The sequence below is a fragment of the Podarcis vaucheri genome (assembly GCF_965113315.1).
Source record: "Podarcis vaucheri genome assembly, chromosome: 6".
Taxonomy (NCBI): domain Eukaryota; kingdom Metazoa; phylum Chordata; class Lepidosauria; order Squamata; family Lacertidae; genus Podarcis; species Podarcis vaucheri.
Window position 1 is genome coordinate 64,223,703 of NC_138764.1, and position 24,887 is coordinate 64,248,589.

General features: G+C 43.8%; 1 protein-coding gene across 9 annotated transcripts in view; it reads left to right on the forward strand.

The window, feature by feature from the left end:
* Positions 1 to 24,887, forward strand: part of ATP2B4 (ATPase plasma membrane Ca2+ transporting 4) — a 158,346-nt gene that overhangs the window by 94,145 nt on the left and 39,314 nt on the right. For 7 of the 9 annotated variants that reach the window (XM_082227151.1, XM_082227143.1, XM_082227149.1 and 4 more), the window contains exons 3-8: positions 2,664 to 2,861; positions 14,155 to 14,412; positions 15,231 to 15,356; positions 16,187 to 16,312; positions 20,719 to 20,754; positions 22,813 to 22,977. In XM_082227151.1, coding sequence (XP_082083277.1) covers positions 2,664 to 2,861; positions 14,155 to 14,412; positions 15,231 to 15,356; positions 16,187 to 16,312; positions 20,719 to 20,754; positions 22,813 to 22,977 — 909 coding nt within the window. The remainder of the gene's footprint in view (positions 1 to 2,663; positions 2,862 to 14,154; positions 14,413 to 15,230; positions 15,357 to 16,186; positions 16,313 to 20,718; positions 20,755 to 22,812; positions 22,978 to 24,887) is intronic. The other 2 variants (XM_082227150.1, XM_082227148.1) reach the window with 1 other exon arrangement.

Sequence of the window (24,887 nt, forward strand, 5' to 3'; positions counted from 1 at the left end):
CATTATCAGGTCACTTCTCGGTTTAAAAATGGCAAAATGTGCCTCTTCAAACGGAAAAATCCCTCCACACTTGTTATATTTATACGATGCCCCCAACAGCCTTGTGATTCCTTTTAACCCCTAAAGCTGAGGCAGTGGCACAGCACTGGCAGCTGCCATCACAGAGCTGAAAGAGATCTCAGGGGCTGGCTATTCCATCCCACCCACCCAGCTAATTCAGGAAGCCCAGTCCTCCAGCAGACAACACTGCTACTCCTGTCCCCAGTTGCAGCAGAGCAGGGCCGTCTTACCCATAGGTGCTAGGGGTGTGGGAAACCCGGGCTCTGGGCTCTCAGGGGCACCAGGCCGATAGTCCGGGGCCCAAGAGTTGAGTTCGGGGAAGAGCCTGCCCATCTGTCGGAGCACCGTGGTGGGCTCTTCTGCTGTGGGTGGCTCTGTGCCACGAGTTCGAGGGCAACCGAGCCAGTGAGACGCTGAGGTGGCCAGCTGGCTCTGCCCTCCTGCGCGCCTGGAACTGGGCAACTGGGGGGCACCGGGCAGATCTTTGCACCCCAGCGCTGCATATGCTTAAGACAGCCATGCAGCAGAGAGACACTGTTCAATGCATAGTCAGCTCAGGTTTAATTTCTAATTAGCTGGTCCATGTAAAAGGTAGCAGGAGCCAGACTCTTTAAGAATTCATAAGATGGGGTGTTTGACCAACATGGTCATAGACTTGAAGTGGAGAAGAGATGAGAGTCTTCCCATTCCTACTTGAATCCCGCTTTCTTCTATTGTGTGCCAAGAATGTCTCCCCCCCACACACACACCCAATAGCCTGCCTTGGAATTGGCAACCGTGAAATGAGTTCACCTCACTTGCTGGCTTCCCACCTTTCCCCAGATCACCCTGGTAGATTGCAGAGTGAACCCTCCGACCTGATATTTGAGCAAAGCTAGTCATGCGAGATCACAGGGCTCCTTCTGCTCCTGTTTGGTATTTCACGCCCCACTATCTGGGCGTCAGGAAAATCTGTTTTGGGTGGGTGGTGGGAACACCGGCATCCTTGACACCTTGCTCTCTTCAAGTGAGAGCTGCCATGCAGCCTCAACTGGCTTTCCTCCTTTGTTTCTGAGGAGCAGCAAGAGCTTGGGCAAAATAGTACCATCTGATTGGTGGGAATGGGTTTCAAGGCCTCTTCTTATTTTGCAGATATTTCTGTTCCTAGAATGCATGTGAAAATAACTTCTTTGATGAAAATCCTAATGCGGGATGGATGGGTTGTTGACCTGTGTGGTCAACATCTTTTGGATACTTGCCACAAGCGAGACAATAGCTAAGCCCCTTCCTATGTTGCTGCTTTGATCAGCCGAATGCACATTGTTATCTGGGAAGTGGACCCTGGTTGTCTTGCATTTAAAATGGGATTCTGTACACTTAACATTTCAAAAATCCCAATTATGTGATTAACTTATGCAGAGTAATTTGAATTTTTGGCCTTGCCTAATTACTAATCCTCCTATTCCTTCTGTATTCTGTACAAAGTTTTCTTTTAAAAAAAAAATGTAGATCTTCCTCTCCCTCTCCTGAACTCCTGTGGAGCAGGATGTGGTTTTAAACAGCTGTAAGAAAGACACCCAAAAGACAGGTGTAGCAATCACTACCAATCTGTGCAGCTGTCTTTTTTCTTTTTCAATGTGGGTGGGTGTGTTAAGTACACTGTCAGTTAAAGTGAGCAGATGAGGGGATGTGTGTGGAGGTACTCTGGATTTTCACAGAAAATATTTGATTCCATGCCTGCGTGATAATAAATACCAAGTATTTTATTCTTGGGATGCCAAAGTTCTCCAAGACTGTAACATGTCTTGAGCAGGGGTGGGGAGCTGAAATGTCTGGGGCCTTCGTATGACCCTCAGAATTCTGCCTAGGCCAGACCCCTGATTGGCCCTGCTTTGCACCCTGAAAGTTTTTGCCTGGCTGGAATGTGTCCTTGAACTTTGCAGCTGTTAGAAATCAGTCTTCTAGGGTGACAGCACTTCGGAACTCCCTGCCTATTGACATCAGCCAGATGCCTTCACTGTACTCTTTTCTGCACCTGCTCAAAACATTTTTGTTTAGGCAAGCCTATCCCGATATATAGATGTTCACATGTGTTTATCTTTTACTGTTATTTTTAATTATCTCTTAAATATTTTTCAGTACTTGTTTTTAACTGTTCTTTGCTGATAAGGTTTATATTTCTTGTAAGCAGCTTAGAGGTTTTATTAAGCCAAGTGATGTGTTAATTTTGTTAAATAAAGTAGTGTTACACAGTCTGGATGGAGGATAGAGAGGAGTGTGTGAGTGCAAATTCACCTATGATAAAAAGGTAACCTTTACATTTCTTGCTCCGCCCACTGCTGGCTTGTGTTCTCCAGAAGGGAATCCTGCCCTTGAGCTGCAAGTGGTTCTCCACCTCTCATTCATTCTCTTTGACATAGCAACTTCGTGTTTGCAATATTTATTTCAAACATCTACCGCAGGAGAGTTCTACTGTTCGCAGGGTGGGAAGTACTTTGTAATATACATAATGGAACCTGTGGAAGATGAAGGAAAGTGGGCATAAAGAGTGGGTTCAAAGAAATCGTGCTTTTTGATACTCCCTTTTAATTTGCTCTCTCTTCCACACACCCTCTTTCTCGCAGGCCTCTCTGGGAACCCCGCAGATCTGGAAAAAAGAAGGCAAGCATTTGGCCAGAACTTCATCCCACCCAAAAAGGCCAAAACTTTCCTGCAGTTAGTCTGGGAAGCACTTCAGGATGTCACGTTAATCATCTTGGAAATTGCAGCCATAATCTCCCTGGGCTTGTCTTTCTATCACCCTCCTGGTGGCGATAATGAAAGTAAGTAACTGGACTTTCTCTGTTTATGTAGCTTGGCTCCCAGGGCAGCATGGGGGAGACCCTGTGGGGAAATGGCAGACCTTTGGGGAGGGAGGGGTGTAGTGGGGAGAGGTAGTATATATTCTAATGAATGGTTGGTAGTGTGTTTGTATAATGCTATAAGGAATCTATGTTTAGGTTTCGAAATGTGTTGTTAGTTGCTTTGAGACCTTTTGCATAACAAATAACTAAGAAATCTGATACAGGCAATATTCATGCCCTACTCTGCCCCATTCCACCCCCTTTCATGATGTCTTTATGACGTTTGGGGGCTACTTCTGAGTACAGCACTCTGCATGCATGTGCAATCGCACATCATTTAGACAAACCTAAACCAGGAGTTGCCTGTAAATACTATTACTACAGGGAATCTGTCAGGGATTCTTTAGTAGTGATTCCTGCATTACAGTGGCTTGGACTAGGTGGCCCGTGGGACCTGTCCAACTCTGATTCCATGAATTCTATTATTCTATGCTACTGCTAATAATGACAATAGATGCTTCAAGGCATGAAGCCATTCAGCAGGTTCACCACTCCTATCCGGTTGTCACAGCAGTCTGTCCACCTGCTTTTCTTGCCCCTCTGCTCCATTGTGTAAGATTCCACTAGAACAGGAGACCAGCTGTGTCGAGGTAGGGGAATGCCAAATCTGTGTTGCCCTAGAGCTGCAAACTGGGCACCTTCCCAAGTGGGATATAATCTTCCCACCATGTGGGCCATTGCTTTAGAACAGGGAACCTGTGGCCTTTTGGATGTTGTCGGGCTCCCAACTCCCATTATCCACAGCACAGCCACAAAATCAGGGATGGTGGGAGCTGGGCCACAGATTCCTCATCTCTGCTTTAGAAACAACGAATGGCTTTAGAAGCAATGAATCCTCATCTCTGTTTTAGAAACAATGAATGGCTCACCTTGTAACATAAAGTAAACCCTTCACATTTCTTAGAACAAGTGACTTGCCTTGTAAGATAAACCAAATCCTTCTCATTTCATAGACTTAATAATCTGTGCTCTCGAGAAATGACTGTTTTGGGTGTTGCTGGGTCCAGATCTTCACAGAGTGTATATCTATGTTAACTGTTAATCTGTGCTGAATTTTCCCTAGCTGAACATTTAATTTTATATTCTCCCTTCTTTGTTCCCTTACCTGATTGAGAGATAAATCACAATATAGTCTCTCTCTCCCCCCCCCAATTCCCCAGCTGGCAGCCTGGCTGTGTTTTCCTGCCCACTTTCTCGCTTACCCTCTCACAAGTCTCGGCTCCCTAGACCTTCCCCTTTTAACAGTGCCAACTGCAAAGAACAAATAACATACAGCTTGATCCAAAAACTTCTGTCAATTAAAGGAGCTACTCCTAATCACTTCAAAACATTCTCAAAGGAGAGTTACATCCTTTGGCCTGGCCAAGTCCCAGCAACTGAATAATTCAGTTTTAGCAATGAAATTCAGTGTACTTGGCTTTAGATGCAGGATCCCGCCCCGCCCCCCGGCGCCACCACTGCCCTAAAATTTCCTGTCTATAATACAGTGGTACCTCAGGTTACATACGCTTCAGGTTACATACGCTTCAGGTTACAGACTCCACTAACCCAGAAATAGTGCTTCAGGTTAAGAACTTTGGTTCAGGATGAGAACAGAAATCGTGCTCCAGCGGCGTGGCAGCAGCGGGAGGCCCCATTAGCTAAAGTGGTGCTTCAGATTAAGAACAGTTTTAGGTTAAGTACGGACCTCTAGAATGAATTAAGTACTTAACCCGAGGTACCACTGTATTGTACAGTATTTCAGAATCCTAGTAAACATGCTAGATGGTATTTCAGTGATGCTATAGCAATTTCTGCCTAAGCAGTAATATTACCCAAATGGCATAGAAACAGAAGATGGAATCCTGTTTGTAAGTTCTTTTTGTTATGCTGGTATCCAAATAATTTTATGGACTTGGGTAGAGATTCAGTGGCTGAGAAATGGAAACTGTAATGGAGAAAATGGGGCTGAAATACCACCCCCACCAAATTCTCTCATAAAGGAAAGGAGATATCACTTGTTTCTGTCTTCATTGTTGTCTGTATTGCTGCTGTAAGCTGACAGTTCAAATTGAACCACTTCCCTGACAGTAAGGAGGCTGTGATGGTTGACAGTATTGAACAAGGAAGGAGGGCAGCTGAGTTGAAACACTTGAAAGAACATAAGAGGAGCCTGCTGGATCAGGCCGCTCCTCTAGCCTAGCATCTGGTTCTCACCGTGGCCAACCAGAAGCCTGTGGGAAACCTATAAGCTTCTCTGCCCACCTGCGATTCTCAGCAGCTGGTAATCAAAAGCATGCTGCATCTGAGAGTGGAGGTAGAGCAGTAGCCATCATGGCTAGGAGCTGTTGATGGGCCTGCCCTCCATGAATTTATCTCATCTCAGACTTTCCCTCCCTCCCAGGAGATACAGCCCAAGAATAGTTTCGAGCACAAGAGAAGAGACACTGTTATGGTCAATCTGATATGTAATTAGTCAATTCTCGAGCAGAGTATTTCTCATTCACAGAGATAAGGGAAGGTGGGAAGAAAGCCATTAAATGTACTTGTTGGTGTTCACTCATACTGTGTCCAAAATTAAGAGCATGTAAGAAAAAACATATTATTCTTACTTGAAATAATTTTGTAACAGCATTAGCAAAGATGTTTTAAAAGCATAGGAAGGGTGATAAATACATTGGGATTAGGTGAGTGCTGACCACTGACTCTAAAACAGCCTTCACCAACCTGGTGACCTCCACATATTTTAGACCACAACTCCCAACAACCCCCAGCCCTAAACTATGCCTTAGTAGCCTCTGGTTAGGAAATAACTGAGCCATGACTTACTGATTTTGACTAGCTTGTGATGACTCTTCTTCCTAACCTGTGGGTTGGTACCATTATCCAATGGTATTTATTGCACTATCAGCATCTTGACTTAGCCTTCCTCTCAGTGGCTGTTTCCTACAAAACCCATCAGTTAAGAATTCCACGTTGAGTAAGACCAATGATTAATTCAATCCAGTGTCCTGTGACTGACAGAGACTAGATGGAATGCAGGAAAGAGCTTGAGGTTTAAGGGAGTGGGGAGTTTGTATACTCTTACTGTCATGGTAGCAGCCAACAATCTTCTTGTCATGCACTTGTTCTGCTTCTCCTGTTTGGATCTTATCTAGCCCTTGAATGATATTCCTACTCTGGAACTTTTATCTTTGGAGATACTCTAAAGCTTTGATGATCACCTTGGCACTTTAGGAGCCCTTTATTTATTTATTTTCATCTGTTTCATCTGTTATTCTAAAAGCCTCCACAAATCCTGTGAACAAGAGTTTTATAGATTAACAGTGCATTACATAAAAACAATTCTTCATGAAAGCTGGTAGTGGCTGATTTCATTGAGTTGCTCCCTACTTGTTTTCTTGGGAAATCTAATGATGGGATGGATCTCCATCTGTGCAAGATACCATCATAGAGACCAGACAAAAATTCAAGTTCCTCATTCACTTTTCCTGCCCTTTCCTTGTGGATGTTACATAGTCTTACTTTCATCCGTGATGCCATCCCTCAAAGGACAAGTACTGTTAAGACTTTAAGGGATTTCCTCATAATGGAAATTATCCTTGGCATTGATATTTTTTGTTCCCTGTTCTCAACAGTTTGCTCCCCTCCAGCTCTATTCTGTCTTCTTTTTGTCTGTGATATAATAGAACAGCTCATGGAATCAAGTTGTGCACACAGCAGCAATGATTTTTGATATGGGCATTGTTAGCTTTTTCTTGTGTTGTTCTCTCCCCACATCCTTTCTTTTCCCCTTAATAGTTTCTAACCTCTTGGTTTACCTTCATGGCTACAGTGGTGCATTGTTTATTTCAGCAATGAAAAATGACTCCAAAATCTGTTTTCTGAGTGGTGATTTAGAGCTCGACATTCTATGCTTACATTAAATAGTTGTTTCCAGTGAGCATTACTTTGCACTCATTGCACTGAATTTCATTTGGCATTTCATTGCCAAGTCATTTTGGGGTTTTTTTGTAAAATCGTTCCATTCAGTCTATCCTTATCATCCTACAGCATCATTTACAATGCCTGCAATGCTAGAAATATGTTCCCCTCACTTGCCAGGTGAGTGTCACAGTTTGTGACATGACTAGACGTGGCTGGGCCGTGGGCAGACATTTGGAGTGAGTCAGGAACTGGGAGTCCAGACTGAAGAGCAATTGGGATGAGAGAGGGCAAACCAGAAAGCAGGACTGAAGGCCAGAAATTCATAACACACCAGAGCAAAGTTGCACCGAAACAGGAAGCTCTCTTACACTCTTTCCTGTCCAAGAGGAACCAATGGCCACCCTGGGAGGAGTCAGTCCAGAAGGTCCTTCACTAAGAAGCTGTAGTGACAGTGATAGGCACAATGTCTCTTCCCTAGAATTTATCCTGCTGCCCATGTTGCTGTTTCTTATTGCCGTGTTCCAGGCCGTGTCCCGGGTCATAATATTTTGAGGAGGTCATCTTGCTTGTCTTGAGTGTAGCAACTTCCACAGGGCCATCACATTAGAAAGCAGGATATTTACTGTAGACACACACCCCATAGTGGTCAAGAACTGTCAAGCAGCTGATCTAACCATTTGTCATTGGTAGTTGCTTAGCAACATAAATTAAGCTGCCCTCTCTCAGCCTGGAAAAATGGTTTGCCCGGGAGGGAAGAAGACAAGGGAGAAGGGCAGTGATGAGGAAGTATTAGGAGTTGGGTAATAGCATGGGGAGATTCCAGAGGATCCATGGTGTTTCCAGGTCCAAAGCTCAGTCCTGGAGAACTTCCATTTATGCTTGGCTATCCCAGATTATAGCCTGATTCACTAAGACAGACAGACACCGCACACATCTCTCGCAATTATTGTCCATGGATCCAGATTATTTCTCCTGCCCTCAGTTCTTCATCTTTTCATGTGCTGTCTTCCTTCTCCTGTCCTTATCTAGCTCCAGGAAGCTGTGCCTTGAAGGATATTCCTACTTGCCCTTCCTTGAAAACCATTTTTCTTTGGAGCTGCTCAAAAGCTTTGGTGTTCACCTGGGCACTTGAGGAGTCTTCCAGCGATTTCCATCTTGTCAAATGTGTCTTAGTTTCTCCTTGAGTCTTTTATCTCTTAGAGCCTGAGTGCTGGCTTAAGTTCCTCTCTGGGCCCGTATCCTGTTCAGCACTTGGTTGGTGTTCCCTTTGGCCCTGTGTCCTGAATCCTGGCCCCTGTGTATTTTTACAGGCCTTAGTCCTCGCCTAAGGCATATCTTGAGTCTTGATCTTAAATGTGCTTTTAGCAGGGCTGTGCAGGAGCTGTTTTTAATGTGGCTGCTCTATAAGGTCATCCCGTGGGTGGACTATACCAATTCTCTTCTGACTACTACAATTTTCACTGATTTTTCTGGGACTAAAGTGACTCACTGTCCTACAGTTCCACAAACAACTTTATAGCCTTTATGACACACACATAGAATGCAGCATTACAATGGCTGCCTTCTATACCTCTGCCACATAAACTGATTTTATACAGTTAGCAGTTTTTGTAATGTCATTGTTCTGATCTCTGGTACTTTTGAGTGAATACCATCTGTTCTGTGTGACTTATTGCTGTCTAGCTTATCAATTTGCTCTTAAATGTCTCTTATTGAAAGATCAATTTGTGACAGCGCTTTAGATTTATTGCCGAAAATGTGCCACTTTTTCAGCTGTACTTCTTAATTTAGGGCCTTCTATCCAGTGATCTCTGAGCCCTAAGGCATTCCAAAGCCCCTCAGTAAAGTAGCTGATTGTGCCCTGTTATTAAAATTGAATTAGGGAAGTGTTAAATTATATATTAACATATCTTATATGGGATCTAAAAATTAATTCCAGAGAGAATAAAGAGACATATTTTATTGGCATATGGATATAGGGGAAGGGAATGAAAATGCTTTTTCTGTTAAGTCTCTCATAAGTTGTTAAATCCCTTATATCCCTGCCTGATCACTGAGGACTTCAGGTGAGTCTGTGTTAGTTGTTCCTGTGGCTCAGGTACACGACTCGTACCCACTAGGAGCCATGCATTTAGTAATGTGGGCTCTATTTTATGGAACTGCCTTCCAGCTGAGGTCAAACAGGCCACTCTCTGCTTAACTTCCAGAGCCTAATGGTTTTTAAATCATCATCATCCAAGCAGGCATTTTTATTGACGTCTGATCTTATAGTTTTAACTGATTTTTATTTTTTGCATTGCATCTTTGTAAGCCATTTAGAGACTATTGCCATTAAGGGATATATAAATTGTTTGAATAAATGAATATATATTAAATTCACAGAACATCCATTAACTCGTTCTTCTCCAACTTGGAACCCACCAGAAGTTATTTGTCATATTCGCATGTCTTGGTCTTAACCTGCCTGCAGTCTCCCATCATTCTTGGCCATGCAGATAGGGGTTGATGGGAGTTGTAGTTTAAATACCTAAAGGGCACCAGCTGAGAGAAGTCTACTCTAGATTGCTCCCACAAATCACTCCCATGACTTCATGTGGGAGGGGATTGTACATTCCATCTGTTCGCCACTCTCAAATTCATGGGATAACCAATGCTCCAGTAGATTTGAGTATGATCATTTCTCCCACAATGCTTTTAGACATGAGATTTGCTATGGGAGAGGTTGCTGTTTATTCCATGCTTCAGCACATGCACATAATTTGGTACTGGACCTAGAATTCATTTTTTCTTTTTTAAAATAAAAGCTTATTTTTTTTTTAGATTTTATGACTGTGTAAATAGGCTTGAATGAAAGTATGTGGGCAGTGCCTAATGAAACTTCAGATGTGTAGGATTTGAATGAGCAAGTGGCAGGGCTTCAGTTAATTGCAGATTTCTTTGCTGCTAATGACCAGCACAAGAAGATTAAATAACACAAAGAAGCAACTATGTGCATATTTGTTGAACTTACATATATGCACCCATATGAAGAGGTTGTAGCATTCTGCTCCTCTGGATACAAAATTTAGCACAGGATTTTTCTCTCTCTGAAGATTTACATATTTTTTACTTTCTTTAATATGTCTGCTGTGCCCTTCAGCAATATACTCTCAGGGCAGCAAACAGGTAATTAAAACCATATCAAAACAACATACCAAACATATTAAGATAGCAGAGGCATGATTAAAACACACAAGAGTATCATGGAGGCAGAATAAAGCCAATTTAGATCGCAATTCGATTGAATTTATCTTTACCTGGCACCATGAAGACATAGGAGTGGTTGCCAAGTGAGTCTCCCTGGGGTGGGAGGGCTAGGTGCTTCAGCCAAGAAGGCTTCCACCTAATTTCCACCAAGACATCCACCTAATTTCAGAGAGTAGAAGCACCTTGCCCCTGGTCCCTGATGATGGCTTCAGTATATGGGCAGGTTCACAAGGAAGAAGGTTGCTCATCACTACTGCTATGAAAGGCCACTGGGTTTAGTTAGCATCCATTTAGACTCACCTGGAAGTAGGTTTCTCTGAATGCAATGGAGATATCTCCTAAATAGGTGTGTATGGAACCACACTGATAAGCTGTAGTTGAATTGCTTCTTTCCTCAACTGCACTAATATGGTTGGTCAGTTACTACTGATGTGAAGTGGCATGTAAGTGGCCTGCATGTAAGCTCTAACAGAATTGTCACAGGCTCTGCTGTTGCATTCTGTTCCATTTAACTCCACCATTGACATTACTTGAGCCATTCATGAGCGCTTATGCCACAGTGAAATTTGTTCATCTTTAACGTGCAACAGACATCTACACTCCTGTAGAAATTATCATGTAATATGCCCCACTAAGCGGGATGGGACCAAGAACCCCACAATTTTAAGTGGTTCTTCTGCTGCAAGATTATGACCCCCATTCACATTCCACACAAATAAAATCTGAAAACTAGATGTAGCCCACAGCTTACTGTGAATTTGCAGTGTGGCCCTTGCTGCTCAGCAAGCTGCTCTTTTTATAGAGCTTACGGTACCTTTACCAGCTAATGTGTTTATAATTGCGTCAGCTACAGCCTGCTGTGTGGACGAACCTCCATGGACATTTCAAAAAGCTTTACGCTAAGCCTTTAGCAACATCCATCAGGCTCATGGATAAAAGCAAGTTGATCAGAGGACGTCTTTTTGTTGTCTAGAAAGATATTATCTCTGCAGTTTGGGGAATATAGTAATAATTCTCTCCTCTTCTGCATGCTGCATGGTTTCCAGTAAAGATTAGTCCAATTTTCCTCCTTACATAACAATGGAGAAGCAAAAGGGCTGCACATCAACAGAGCTCTGATGAACAAAGGTTTTCAGATGGTGGCCTGCAAGCTCTATTCAGGTGGCCTGCAGAAAGGTTACAGAACAGTGACAGGTATTTTGACTAGCTCTCATCTGTTTTGTTTCCTGAAAACTGAGATCAAGGCCATTTTGATGTATGTGTTTCTAACAGACTAACAAGACCCTGGCTAAGGGCCTACTATTTTTACAATACAGTGTGGTCTATATAAATAATTTTATAAATAAATAAAATTTAAATATTTCCCCTAAAAAATTGCTAACTAAAGCAGGCTGTTCTTAGCAGCCCGGTCTAAGTCCTGTGATTTTTAAAATGCAGTGCTGGTTTTGATAATGTCAGCACTAAAGAAAACAGTGAGATCAGAAGCTCTGTGTGTGTGCGTGTACGTACATACGTACGTACATGAAATACTGCTGTGGGCCATTTTGTGATGATGCCAAATTGCAGGAGTAGAGGCTTCATACATTTCATAGTATTCTTCCTTAATCCTCCCCTTGAAAGTTCCCAAGATTCCAAATTCTGTGCTACATTCCACGTTCTGTTCTTGCATGTTGAACCTGCAGGGAGTCAAATTTCACACAACCATGATTATAGTCAGGCTCTTTTCTCAGATGGCATTATTTTTAGGTGGCTCCTGTGCACAATAAACACACTCAAAATTAATTCTGTTTAATTAGCGAAAGCCATTGTAAACAGTGCCACCTGAAAGCAGTTTTGGGTAGTGACGCTCCAGAGGTGCAATTACCTTCCTAGACAAATTCACCTGTCACCATCATCAATTTCTTTTATATGTCAGCAAACACTGTCCTCTTCACCCATTTTTGGTATCGTCTGGTGTTACAGCTGTTGCATTTGGGCTGAGCTGGGTCAGGCTATTGTTTTTATTTAGTTTGAAGGGTTTTATATTGCAATTTTAAATGTAAGCTGCTATGAGTGCTACTTTAAGTGGAAAGGAGTAAAACAACAACTAAATAAATAAAATATTCCCAGATTTTTCCAGTGTGGTTGCAGACGTATACACAGTGTAATTGCTGTGAGCCATATTTGGGCTTGGGGGGAAAAAATCTTTCCCAAACTGGATTAGCTGGTGGCCCTGGGGAGGTTTCTGCCCCACCCTATAACATCTGGGTACTTGCCTGAATTATCTAGAGCCATCCACTTTGCAGGCACCTGCTGTCATCTTTTGGCACTGCTTCTGACATATGGGTAACTTGATTTTATTTTTATTTGTATCTCACCCATTTTAAAATTAGGGTAGCTTCCAACATGGTAGAATACACATAAAACAGTAATAAACATAAAAGCATTAGATAAACCAGCTAAAACCTGAGTCCTAAGGGATATTAAAAAACCTTGTCTAAACAAGAATGGCTCTCATCCTGCATCCCAAAAGAAGCGGATTGCTAACAAGTATCTTAGGGAGTTTCAAAGAACCACAACCACTTCTGGTTCTGCCTTGCAGGCAGATGCTAAACCTGATAGCTCAGTAGTGCCTTCCAACTTTAAGTTCCCAGGGGCTGGCTCATGCTTGCGTATTCATTACTTGGTGATAGCAACATCAAGTGATCCGCTCCTACAAACAGGTAATCATTAATGATAGAGCCTTCACATCTGAAGTGATTGCAAACACAGAGGGCTGGATTTAAGCAATATGGTGGGCTAGTGGAAGCCAGCACAGAGATTCCTGGTAGCACAAGAGGGTGTCCCTCCCAGACAGCCCACACCTCTCCCAAATCTGCTGTAAGGGGGTCAGGAGAACCCCTAGAACAGTGTGGGTGGGTGTGGGATGGGGAGATCACCACATTGGCCAAGCAGAAATGCTTGTGCTGGTGGCACAATTGTATCAACATGACACTGAATTCCACCAAAGGTTTTCATCTGAGACCCTTCACATATTTTCAGCTGCATGGAAATTACAGTCTTCATGATCTAGGATACTAGGCACAGTTGTTTACTGCTTCCCTAAGATGGGAAGGATGGAGAGGAAAGAAGTTAAGGTGTGTATGGGAGATGCCTTTGGGGTTTGGGGGGTCAGAGAGAACCATTGTGGTACCTTCTGACAGTTTGCTTTGGTTTGTGGACTTTTCCTTGTTTCCCCTGAATTTGGGGGTGGGACAGCTTTGTGGGGTAACAAGTCAAACCAAGAGAGGAAACCATTTTTCCTAATGGTTTTGTATGGGTATGAGCTTTCAGAGATGTAGTAATGTTGAACCTGTGAGCCAAGGTGGTTTGGAATAGCTGAGTAAAGGGCAATAAATAGGGCCGGAATGACAGTGGGAAAAGAGCAAGTGGTACTTTTGTTATTTTATGTTTCTTAAATGTCCTTGGTCAGTGTCATCAAGACATTGAATGCCTTGTGAATGGGCTGTCCCTGAACATGTCTCCTTCAATGAATAGGAGTTTTCCATCAACTGTGCACAGACTTTCCTTGCCACTCTCCAGCTACAAGGCTCCAGGCCCAATCTTAACACATTTTCCCTCAGAAGTAAGTCCTGCTGTCTCCAGCAGGATTCACTTTGGGTCAGTGTGTAGAGGGTTTTAGACTTATGCTTTTGAAAATGTGTTAATATGCTATGTAGTGACCTTTATTATGTGGATAAAAATAATTCCTCCCTTTTCGACCCTTTGTCATTCTGAGCTTCTAGTGCAATGTGCCTTCCTCTGCTTTCAAAGTGACTCACCAAGAACAATCGTTACAAAAAAACCCCAGACTAGTTCCTTCCTTATTTTGTATTAATGGTTTGGAGAACATTATTACTTCCTTTGTCTCACTACCTGCTCATCATAATATGGGCAGGTAGCAAGTATTATGCTAGTGTCACAAACAACAATTCTGTTTTATGGTTTTTTGTGAAGGGCAACTGGCAGATAGTGGCTGTAAAAGTAAGTTTGTTACTGAAAACATTCTCTTTCTCTCTCTCTCTCTGTCATCCCATGGCAGTGTGTGGGCAAGCAGCAGCTGGTGTAGAGGATGAAGGTGAGGCTCAAGCTGGATGGATTGAAGGGGCAGCCATCCTCTTCTCGGTCTTTATTGTGGTGCTGGTCACGGCCTTCAATGACTGGAGCAAAGAGAAGCAGTTCCGGGGCCTCCAGAGTCGGATCGAACAGGAACAGAAGTTCACGGTCATCCGGAAGGGGCAGGTTATCCAAATCCCCGTGGCTGAGATTGTGGTGGGGGATATTGCTCAGATCAAGTATGGTGAGTGAAATACGGTAACTGGCCGGACAATCTGCTCCTTCTTTCCATATGTCACGGTGTTTTTGTCATTCGTTATTATCCCTGAGCTATGTGAATGTTCTGCACTGGCAGTGGAAATGTCTCTTATCCATCAGAGAACTTCATTTGCGAGGATAGAGGTGGGTGTGATAGGCCTGAAAGTTATGAGAGCAGCTGGGGCAGTGTTGTGTTGGTATGGTGTAGGAGGTGAAAAATGATGTGGGAAGATATTATGGGCAAACGGCAGGGATGGGGAATCTAACAGTAAGTTAAGGAGAAAGAGGGCTAATGGATTTTTGGTGTATTGTAGAGTTGGTCAGAGAAATGCCCATCTTCCAATAATACACCAAAAAAGCCCTCTTTCTCCTTAACTCTCCCTGCTATTTCTGACCAACAGAGTTGGAAGATGGGCATTTCTAGAAAGAAGTGAGGAGGGGAACGGCTGTGTAGTATGAAGAACCCAGCACTGAGGCCACTCATGGGTATTCAGTAGTTGTGCAAATAAGATTTCTGAGCCAAAAAATAAGGTTGAAGATGAAAACATCAGATTCCTTCAGATTCATATTAATGCATCCCAGTTATTAGCCTGCCTGAAAACCCGCATACTGTCTATATCTGTTCTGAACTTTCTTTCCTGCAAGCACCAGCCCCATAACCTGTCTTTCTGTAGAAATGTTTGGTATTTCTCCCCTTTCAAGATTCTAAATGGATCTCAGAAATTAGTGAAAATGGAGTCGCTTCAGGTTTGGTGGAGAATAGCTGAAAACTCTTGAGAGTATGTTGATTTTTGCTTCTTCCAGGTGATTTGTTGCCAGCAGACGGGATCCTGATCCAAGGCAATGATCTGAAAATTGATGAGAGCTCTCTGACTGGGGAGTCAGACCAAGTGAAGAAATCTCTGGAAAAAGACCCCATGCTGCTTTCTGGTAAGTCTGTCATGATTGCCAACTCGGATCCTGGTATACATTAGGGACAATAAGTTGAACTGCAGCCCATTTGGTGTTGTGTTCGAGTTCTTTTTATCCTGGGGGCATCTGCTTGTAATTATAGCCATGCCCTGCCGGCCATCCTTAGTGGAGATTCCATAAGCTTTTCTGTGGTAGAGAAGTTATGTTGTGATGCTCTAGGATGTTATAGACAGGATTATCCTCTTTCACTCTGAGCAATGAGGTGCTATGTTGACAGGCCTAAAGATTGATCCTCTGCTGGAGGAACATGCACACTTTGAACTGCCAGCATGACAGGCTTCTTCCTCCTGTTTCATTCTCAGTAAGCACATGGTGATGTGTGCTGGAGTATGACGCTCCATTCGTAGCCCAACAAAATCATTCACTCTGCATAACATCCCCGATGCCTTTCTTCTGCATGGGAATCTATGGAAGGAAAAAGCAAGGGTAGCTCAGGAACTGAGTTGCCCTTATCCAGCTATCTGTTGTGGGCATGTGGGCTCTCATTAGCTCATGGAGTTCACATCTGAAAGAGCTTCCCCATTCCTTCTTAGCAGAGAGGCCAACTCTGTGCATGCACTTATTTGCGTATGCTTTTCTGCCCCTTTCATTGAAATGAATGGAGAAGCCAGTGCACACATGAAATGAATGGTGATGCCAGCGCACACATGAAGCTCTGGAAATCGCAAGTGAGCCTAGAAATGAGGCTCCATCTTCTATTTTTCTCTGCACTTTCTCGCAGAATTCATTGTGCTTTCTCCATTCCTCCTGGTTGCCTTTCTCCACATTTTGCCTTGTCTTTTCAACAGGGACTCATGTGATGGAGGGCTCTGGTCGAATGATGGTCTCGGCTGTGGGTATCAACTCACAAACTGGAATCATTTTTACTCTACTGGGTGCTGGAGAAGGGGAAGAGGAGAAGAAGGTCAAGAAAGGTAAGAAGATTCTGGAGCCAGGCTTTTGTGGGAAGCATCATCTGAGAGTATCCTTAGGTGTATTGACACTTGGTGGCTGGAGTGGAACACATGCTCCCCTTTGTGTGAGTGTCTGAACTGAAACCTTGTGAGTTTTAGGAGGAGGAGATGTTGGGAGTTCTGCGTCCAATGCTGTGAACTCAAGATATAGCCAGTACAGGCCAATGAAAGAGGCTAGTGAATTTCCAGCAACTTCTTCTTGTTTCCTATTCAGCTGCCGCTCAGTAAAGTTGAAAAGGTGGGGTGGGGTTGGTGGGGACAGGACTCCTTGGGGTCTACTATCCATAACTAGTTTTAGAAACAATACATGGATTTGCTCCACTGAGCTATCTTCTTAAGCTGGCAGAGTTAGCTTTCTTAAAAGGGACACATGGGAATTTCAACAAAGTGTTGCAGCGTGGAGTGGAACAAATAGGGCAGCAACCAGCCAGCCATGACATTCTCTCAAATATCCAGTTCCATCCCCCCACACCAACAGTCAGTATTCCATGGGAATTGAGAATGTGCAGTTTGCACTGGGCTATTTATAAGAAATTATATTTATAAGAAATATATACCACTTTATTTATTTATTTATTTATTTATTTATTTATAAGAAATATATACCACTTTATTGTAAAAATATCAAAGCAATTTACAGAATAGAAACAGGAAACATAATATCATAGAATAAAAACATTAACATGTTAAAAACAGGCATCTATAACAGTTGTGGAAGTACTCTTAATCGCCTTGATAGGCCTGGCAGAAAAGAAAAATTTTCAGCAGGTGCTTAAAAGTTGGAAGATGCCTGCTGAATCTCTGTTGGGAGAGCGTTCCACAGGACTGGGCAGATAACATCTAAAAACCTCCAAGTCTGCTGATACCTCACTGTTGTTTGTGGATGGTGCCGTTTTGGCTGTATAAGGTTAGGCACTTAGAGAATGAATTTACTTAGGATAAAGACAAGTCAATAATCTATCAATGGCTATTTAGTCATGATAGCATTACACCTCTGAATACCCAGTGCTGGAGTTAAGCAATGGGACTGAGGATTGTTGCTTCTGAGCTTCCCAAAAACATATGTCTGAGTTCTCTTTTAGAACTCTTAGTGTGATCAAGTAGAATTTTCCTCATGTTCTCTAAACCCTGAAAGAGAAGTTGACACATCATTGGAATGATCAAAGTCCTCTCCAAACTCCTTGTCCCTAAGACGTTGCCACCAAGTACATATTTCTCCTCTGTTTTTTGTTGCAATCTGAAATTATGAAGACCCTGCCTTACTGAAGTTGAAATAGAGGGAACAGTAGGATGCATATGTCCTGCCATCATTCATGGATAACTTGACTGGGAGAGGTGTCTTGTGAAAGAATTCTCTTCTTTCTACCAGCAACCTGTGCAGGCTGGTGCCCATGGTCCACTAGAGCAGTATTTTCCAACCTTGGGTCCCTAAACATTTTTGGACTACAATGCTAATTGTCCCTAATAATAATAATTTATTATTTATACCCCGCCCATCTGGCTGAGTTTCCCCAGCCACTCTGGGCGGCTCCTAATCAGTGTTAAAAACAGTACAGCGTTACACATTAAAAACTTCCCTGAACAGGGCTGCCTTAAGATGTCTTCTGAATGTCAGGTAATTATTTATCTCTTTGACATCTGATGGGAGGGCGTTCCACAGGTCGGGCGCCACTACCGAGAAAGCCCTCTGTCTGGTTCCCTGTAGCCTCACTTCTCGCAATGAGGGAACCGCCAGAAGGCCCTCGGCGCTGGATCTCAGTGTCCGGGCTGAACGATGGGGGTGGAGACGCTCCTTCAGGTATACAGGACCGAGGCCGTTTAGGGCTTTAACCATTGGCTAAGAGTCCAACAGCATCTAGTGGGGAACCAGAGGTGGAAGAACACTGCTTGGAGCATGTTATCACTGAAATTAGTAATAAGGAATACATTCTGTAGCATTTTACAAATACGTTTGTTAACTTGTTCATCCCCAGAAAGACCAAAGGATAGCTCAGTTGGCAGAATATGAGACTCTTAATCTCAAGAGTTGGGGGTTCGAGCCCCATGTTGGGCAAAAGATTCCTGCATTGCAGGGGGTTAGACCAGATGACTGTGGGGTATGTCATTCTTAGTCTAATTTTTCAGAAGAATAAACTCAAACTGAATCATAGTAGCTTTGGTCCAGACAGTCCTAACTAACCATTGATTTCATACTCTTAAGCATGATAAGGGCTGGCTCTACACCAGTACTTGAAATGCTAAGCATGATCAGAGCTGGTTTATAGCAAAGCAGTCAATTTGAATCAGAGCAGGTCAGCGTGCATTTGACTATGCTGGCACATAAGCCAATCTAATTCACACCCAATTCTTCACAGTAGGTTTGGTTTCCAAATAAGGCTTTGATGCTTTCTCACTTTCCACCGAAACACGTTGGCATGTCATTTACATGAACAAAACCTGCCCACAGGTCTGACTTGCTCGCTGCAGTTAGCAGAAGTGGCACCTGTACTTTTAACCCTACCCGGCAAGCCAGCATCCTCCCCACTGAAACAATACTAATGGACAGCCAGTGTCGGAAGCATTAAACAGACTGGGACAGAGTGAAGCAGAGAAGAGACTGTTGTTCCCCCAGTAGCCAGATGGGAGTCAACACTGTCTCTCTAGGGAATTTTGTTTTGTTGTCTTGAACTAAAAATAAAATATATTGATGAAGCTGGGTTGGAGAGTCAGGTGTGTGTGCATTCATACACACAAGAGTTGCCTCTTCTTCCTAACCTTTTGGAAATTTGGAACTGGAAGAAACTGAAATACCTGCAGTAGTAGCTACCAAAGCTACCAGTAGCTTCATCAAAAAACATCATTTAGTACCTGGAGGATGCAAAATGTATTGAGCCGCACCCCAAGGCTTAGTAGAGCTTCTACACCCACAGAGCTCTGCAGAAACTGTAGCTGCTGAATCAAGCAGACCAGTTAAGCGGCCATAGTAAAAACAGACCCCCAACCCCGCCCAGCCCAGCCCAAAATACTGAGCAATATTATTCAGTGTGTGCCCTAGTTGCATAAAGAAAGTAGTCATGTTGGCGGAGGTGGGGTTCTCTCTCTCTTCTGGGGGGGGGGAAATACAAATAAAGAATCCTGAACATTTAAAAATCAAAACATTACCATCAGGATAACCATTCCACTCCTCACTCAGTCTGGCTGTATAATTATGTATGTGCAAATCCCATCAAATTCCATGGAACCTATGCATGAGTATGTGTGTGTAGGGTTGTGTGCTGTTAGTCACTTAATTGCCCCAACACACTCTTTTTTTCCTTTTTCCTTTTTTGAGCCGCTGTTCCATACTTACAAACTGGGGCAGTGAATAAGTGGTAAAAGGATGGATTTTTCCTATTCTTTTAAGTTCATAAATTGACTGGTTGGTACGAAATCAGGGCATGGTAGTTATTCTGGATTAATTACTCTCAACTAAAAGGGCTGCATCTGGCAAAATCCCCATGCCAAACTTAATTCAGGTCTGCTGAGGGCAGACTGAAACCCATAAGAAAATGATGCAAAGCTGCTTTGCTGGAGGGGATGCTCTCTCTCATCTTTGCAGGTTTACATCACACTGTGGGCCATGGACTTATATGGCTGTGACATATTATGAATTCTAATTGCCTGCTTCTGTTAGTACTGTTTATGAACTGTCCTGTAGAGAGGATTGGAGTCAATCTGCAACTCTCCCAATATGATTCATTCCTCAGTAGGAACAGTTCTGGGCAAGCTTTGTACTGCTCTTCCATTATACAAAGATCTCCTTCCTGAAGAAAGTGGAGTAGCAAAGAATTTTATTTAGCATTTGGCAGCTGCTCTGGAATGTAACCTGAGCAGCCGAAGAGGTTCCTTATATTAATGCTTTTGAAGATGTTTTATTTGGGTTTGGGAGGCAGGGAGGGCCTGATGCACCAGAGTTTGGGAGTCTCTAGATCAGAAATTCCACATGGAATGGAAGTCCAAGGATAAGCTTCCCCATTTGTTGTTGCAGGGAGCTGAACCAAACCCCACCACCATTCCCCCGATATCCATTAGTCCCAAGGCTAGTTCCATTGATTCGAAGCAATGCTAGTTTCTGCAGCTGCTTGCTGCTTCCATTAGAGCAAAGGCGAGAGCTGGAAGGTGGGGATTCGCAGTGGCCTTTTTAGTTGTGAGGAACGTTGGACTTCTCCAGCCCTGTTGCGATGGTGCTCAGCCCAGGTGGCAGCTGTGTCGTGCATAGCTTTCCTCCCATGTCCGACAGCCTCCCCAAGAGAGCACTGAGCCCCCGCATACGGGTGTCCACCAACAGGGACATCGATGTCACAAACCGTGTGCTCAGTGCTCCACCCTTTCTCTCTTTGTCTGAACAGGTAAAAAACCCGGAGCCCCCGAAAATCGCAACAAAGGTAACCAGCCTCTCCATCCTTTGAACCAGCACCACACTAACTACTGAGCATTCCTCCTTCCTTCTTCCCATGAGTCTGTGCTCTTTGTTGCTACGGCGGGATCTCGCCTTGTTGTTCTAGAAGAGGGTGTAATGATTAACATAGTGCTAACCACCCACCACTTCCGTCCTTGCTGGGCAGCTTCCCATATCTGGCGTTGCAGCACCCCCTGCTAGCTGAGCATTGCATTTCAGGGCTGACAGGGTTTTATTCATACATGTTTTTCTCCAGTCCCTAAGTTTCAAAAATTGTTCATTTCTTCATGAAGAAAGGATAGGCTGCTGTACGCAAGATGTAAACAAAAATGCAAAAAGTGTCAAGGAACATAAGAGAGCACTTTTTCCCCCACAGTTAAATTTGTGAGGTTGTGCTGAAAATGAAATTGCAGCTTCTTATCCTGTGGGATCCCACAATATTTTAGCTTGGTGGAATTGTTCTAAGCTGCATAAATGCCCAGGATCACCCCAATTATTATCTTGTTCTGCTCCAAACCCCTAAATCTTTACTTTTTAATCAGGGGCTTGAGGTGGGTCCAGCAGCACACCTGGTCATTACACTCTGTTCTTCTCATGGCCTTTTGAATCAAAGTGAGTGTCTATTCTCTGATATGTTTCACCCCCTGTTCTTTCCAGGCTATGGTGAAGAAGCCCATTTCTGCACCTGTCTGTTCTCCCTCTTCCTATACCTTCTCCTTTCTCTTTCTCTTCCTTTTTTTCTCAACAGTTTTGAGTTTTCCCTCCTTCTGATCTGAACTCTTGGGTTATTTTGGGATTGGCCCCCATTCCCCCATCATGTCCTCCAATCCTAACTGTGCAGATCAGTTACAAAGCAGCCACGTACACATTCATCTGAACCCGCATCACTTTGGGAAGAGAAAAAAGGTGGAGGGAACTGGTTTGTTTATTTCAGGGATTTTAGGGATTGAATCCTTGCCTCTGGAAGGTGACACAGATTGCTGCAGTTGTGCTGATATGCACCAGTTGAGGATCTGCCTCTTGTATTTTGGAGAGGTTCCAAAGACATTGTGGTCTAGACCACAAAAGTGACAGGTGGGAAACAGACTAACAGATTCCCTTCCTATTAGTTGACTCAGTCCTTGCCCCCTCATAATTAACCTTCCTCTTTCCCTCCCCACCCAACAACTCCACAATTGTTGTGTTATGTACAGTGAAAAAGACTAGCTCCCAGAGGCCTTAAAATGATCAATGCAAGGGATCTGATCAGTGGAAAGATTTTTCCAGCTAAAAACAATTCTAGTTTTGTATCATTTATTCAGGTGATGATTTAAAATAAGAGCTAATCTTATCTGCTGTTAATCTGCTATAAGGAGAACCTCCTGCAAATATTAACTATCAAGCAGCTCGGATCACTTGCTGAACTCTTTTGAGTTCTTCAGCTGTAAACCATCCCAGAGCCTGGACAGAGGTTCCTTGCACTTTGTCCATCTGAGCTCCTGGATGCTTGCACTTGCCTCTAAAATAGCCAGTACCAGCCTCTGCTGAGGAGCAGAGGACTTTAGTCATGCCATGGGAGTCTGAGTATAATAGCTGTTCACAGGTTAGGTTTTGCACCGCTTCCACCTTGCTACCTCAGTGAGGTAAGTACCAATAACTCCATCTTACAGAAATGCTCATGGAGGAGATGCCTTGCACAGGGACATGCAGCAAATCAGCGAGCCGATCTGGGAAACAGATCCCCAGAGTTGTGCCTCCTGTGCCTTCCTAGCAAGGCTGTCCTTCCTTCCAGGTGTAGCCATCTGAGATGTTGAAATGTATTGGCCTTTGGGAGGGGGGGATTTTTTTGCCACCTGCTTCAGTCATCTGTTCCGGAGGGATGTGAAACAGGGCTCCCTGGATGTCTAGGTTTACCAAGTGTCTGTGTCTGTTGTTGGGGTTCCTGTGCACTGGGATTCTCTCTCCCTCTCTGTGCCGTCCTTCCTTCTCTTTCTGTTGCACCTAAAGTGTTTCTCAGCTGTTCTTCCCACTCATTCGGCCACTGTTTGTTTCGCCCTGGATCCAGCAAAAACTCAAGATGGTGTGGCCCTGGAGATCCAGCCACTGAAAAGCCAAGAAGGGGTGGAAAACGAGGAGAAGGAGGAGAAGAAGAAGGTGAAGGTCCCAAAGAAGGAGAAGTCCGTGTTGCAGGGGAAACTCACCCGTTTGGCAGTTCAGATTGGAAAAGCAGGTGAGCATGTCAATAGAGGCAGGATTTGGCCGTCTTGCAAGCCTGTCTCCCTAGTTTGTTTGTTGTGCATGGGCAAGGAAAGCAGATCCAAAGCAAGCATGACAGAAGTCAAGTGCAATTCCACTCAAGTGTTCAAAATCTGACTTAGGCTGCAATCCTGTGTGCATTTAGGGCTTATTCATACTTCCTCTTGTCCCACTGCTTTCCCCTGGGGAAAACCGCTCTTTATTGCTCAGTTGGAGCAAATGGCAATTCAGGTTTTCTCTGAATCGACATTTGCTCCGATTTAGCACTAAAGAGTAGGTTTTCCCTGTAAAAGGAGCAGGACAAGGGGAAATCCACTTTGACCATGCCTAAAAAGTATGGGCCAGGCACGGAACAAGCAGAAGTGTGGGCAAGCCCTTAAATAGGATCATACCAGAATGAAGTCAGAAGAACTTACTTATGAGTAGGTGTAAATAGGATTGCTCTGTCAACCCAGCTCCATACTCAGTATTTATTCTGACTGGCAACACCTCCCCAGGGTCTTTTCTCTCCTTGCTACCGGCAATTCTTTTAACTAGAAAACCAGGGATTAAATCTGAAAACATCTGTATGAATGTCATGTTCTCTGTTTCTTCCTCACTGGTAAGGTGAACACATTGTATATGGAAGGTTCCCAATTCAGTCCTACCATTTCTAGCTGAAGGGTCTCAGGTAGCTGCCTGGGAATTTGAAGAACTGTTGAGTGTCAGAGGAAATAATATTGAGCCAGATGAACTAAAGTTCTGGCTGGGTGTAATTTGCCTTGTTCTTTTAAAGTGTGGTGGCCTCCTTCCCACCGTAGCTGTACAAAGATCCCTATCTGAATGATGTCAGAATGGCTCTTGATTAAATTTGTTGCCTTGGGGCCTAAGTGCAAACATGTACAACACCCCAAAGACCTTTATAAGAAATTGTTTGGAGGAAAGCTGGTTTTAGGAGGAACCATTTATGGCAGAGAAACAGGAGCAGCCTCTATTCTCCGAATTTCCAACTCCCAAAGCAGCTTTTCTGTAAAGGAAGAAAATACATACTGTTTGGGTTTTGTTAAAATCATTTGCATGTAATGCTTACAGGAAGGGCCATAGCTTAGTGGTAGAGCATGCAAAAGGTCTCAGGTTCAATCCCCAGCTTCTGCAGATAAGACTTTGCTCCCAGCCTCTGCGGGGAGACTCTTGCCCTAAAACCTTGGAGTGTCACTTCCAGTCAGTGTAGACTGTGCTATGCTAGAAGTTTACCAATGGTCTGACTCAGTAGAAGACAGCTTCCTATTTCCTAGGTCCAGTTGAGATTCCAGTTGACACTGCACCCCAATTGGCCAAAATAACCAAGACTTCCTCCCTGCCAGCCCTGCCAACCCAAGTGTTTTGAAAAATCCTGATTCATGACTTTTTCAAAAAAAAGGGGGAGAATAGGAAGATTGAATGAATAAAATTCGCTAGAGAGACTGTTCCTTTTTGTTTGCCTTTGAGCAAATTGCTCTCAGAGCAGATGCAGGCACAAGCAATGCCAACCATTCTCTGTAGCTACGAGGCTGGGAAAGGAGCTTCATCCTGAGTAATGAGTTCAAAGGCGGGGCAAAATTGTCTCATTGGTAACATGTGGCAGTGACTGACGGGGGTGACTTTGCATTCACCCCTGCCTTCCTGATACTGGCTGTTGCTGCTGCTTACTGAGAGGGGGAGTGCAAGGTGTAGGGAGCTCGGCCTGCTGCTGAGGCGATGGCAGAAGGGTCAGGTTGGGTTGCTGCTGCTCGTGCCCCTACACTGAGCACCCTGTATTTCTCCCTCTTGCTAAGTGACAGTGATGCTTGACATTGGGAACCAAGCACCCCACACTGACCTCTGTTGTAGTCTCTACACCTCTTGGAAGAGAGAGAGATGACACAG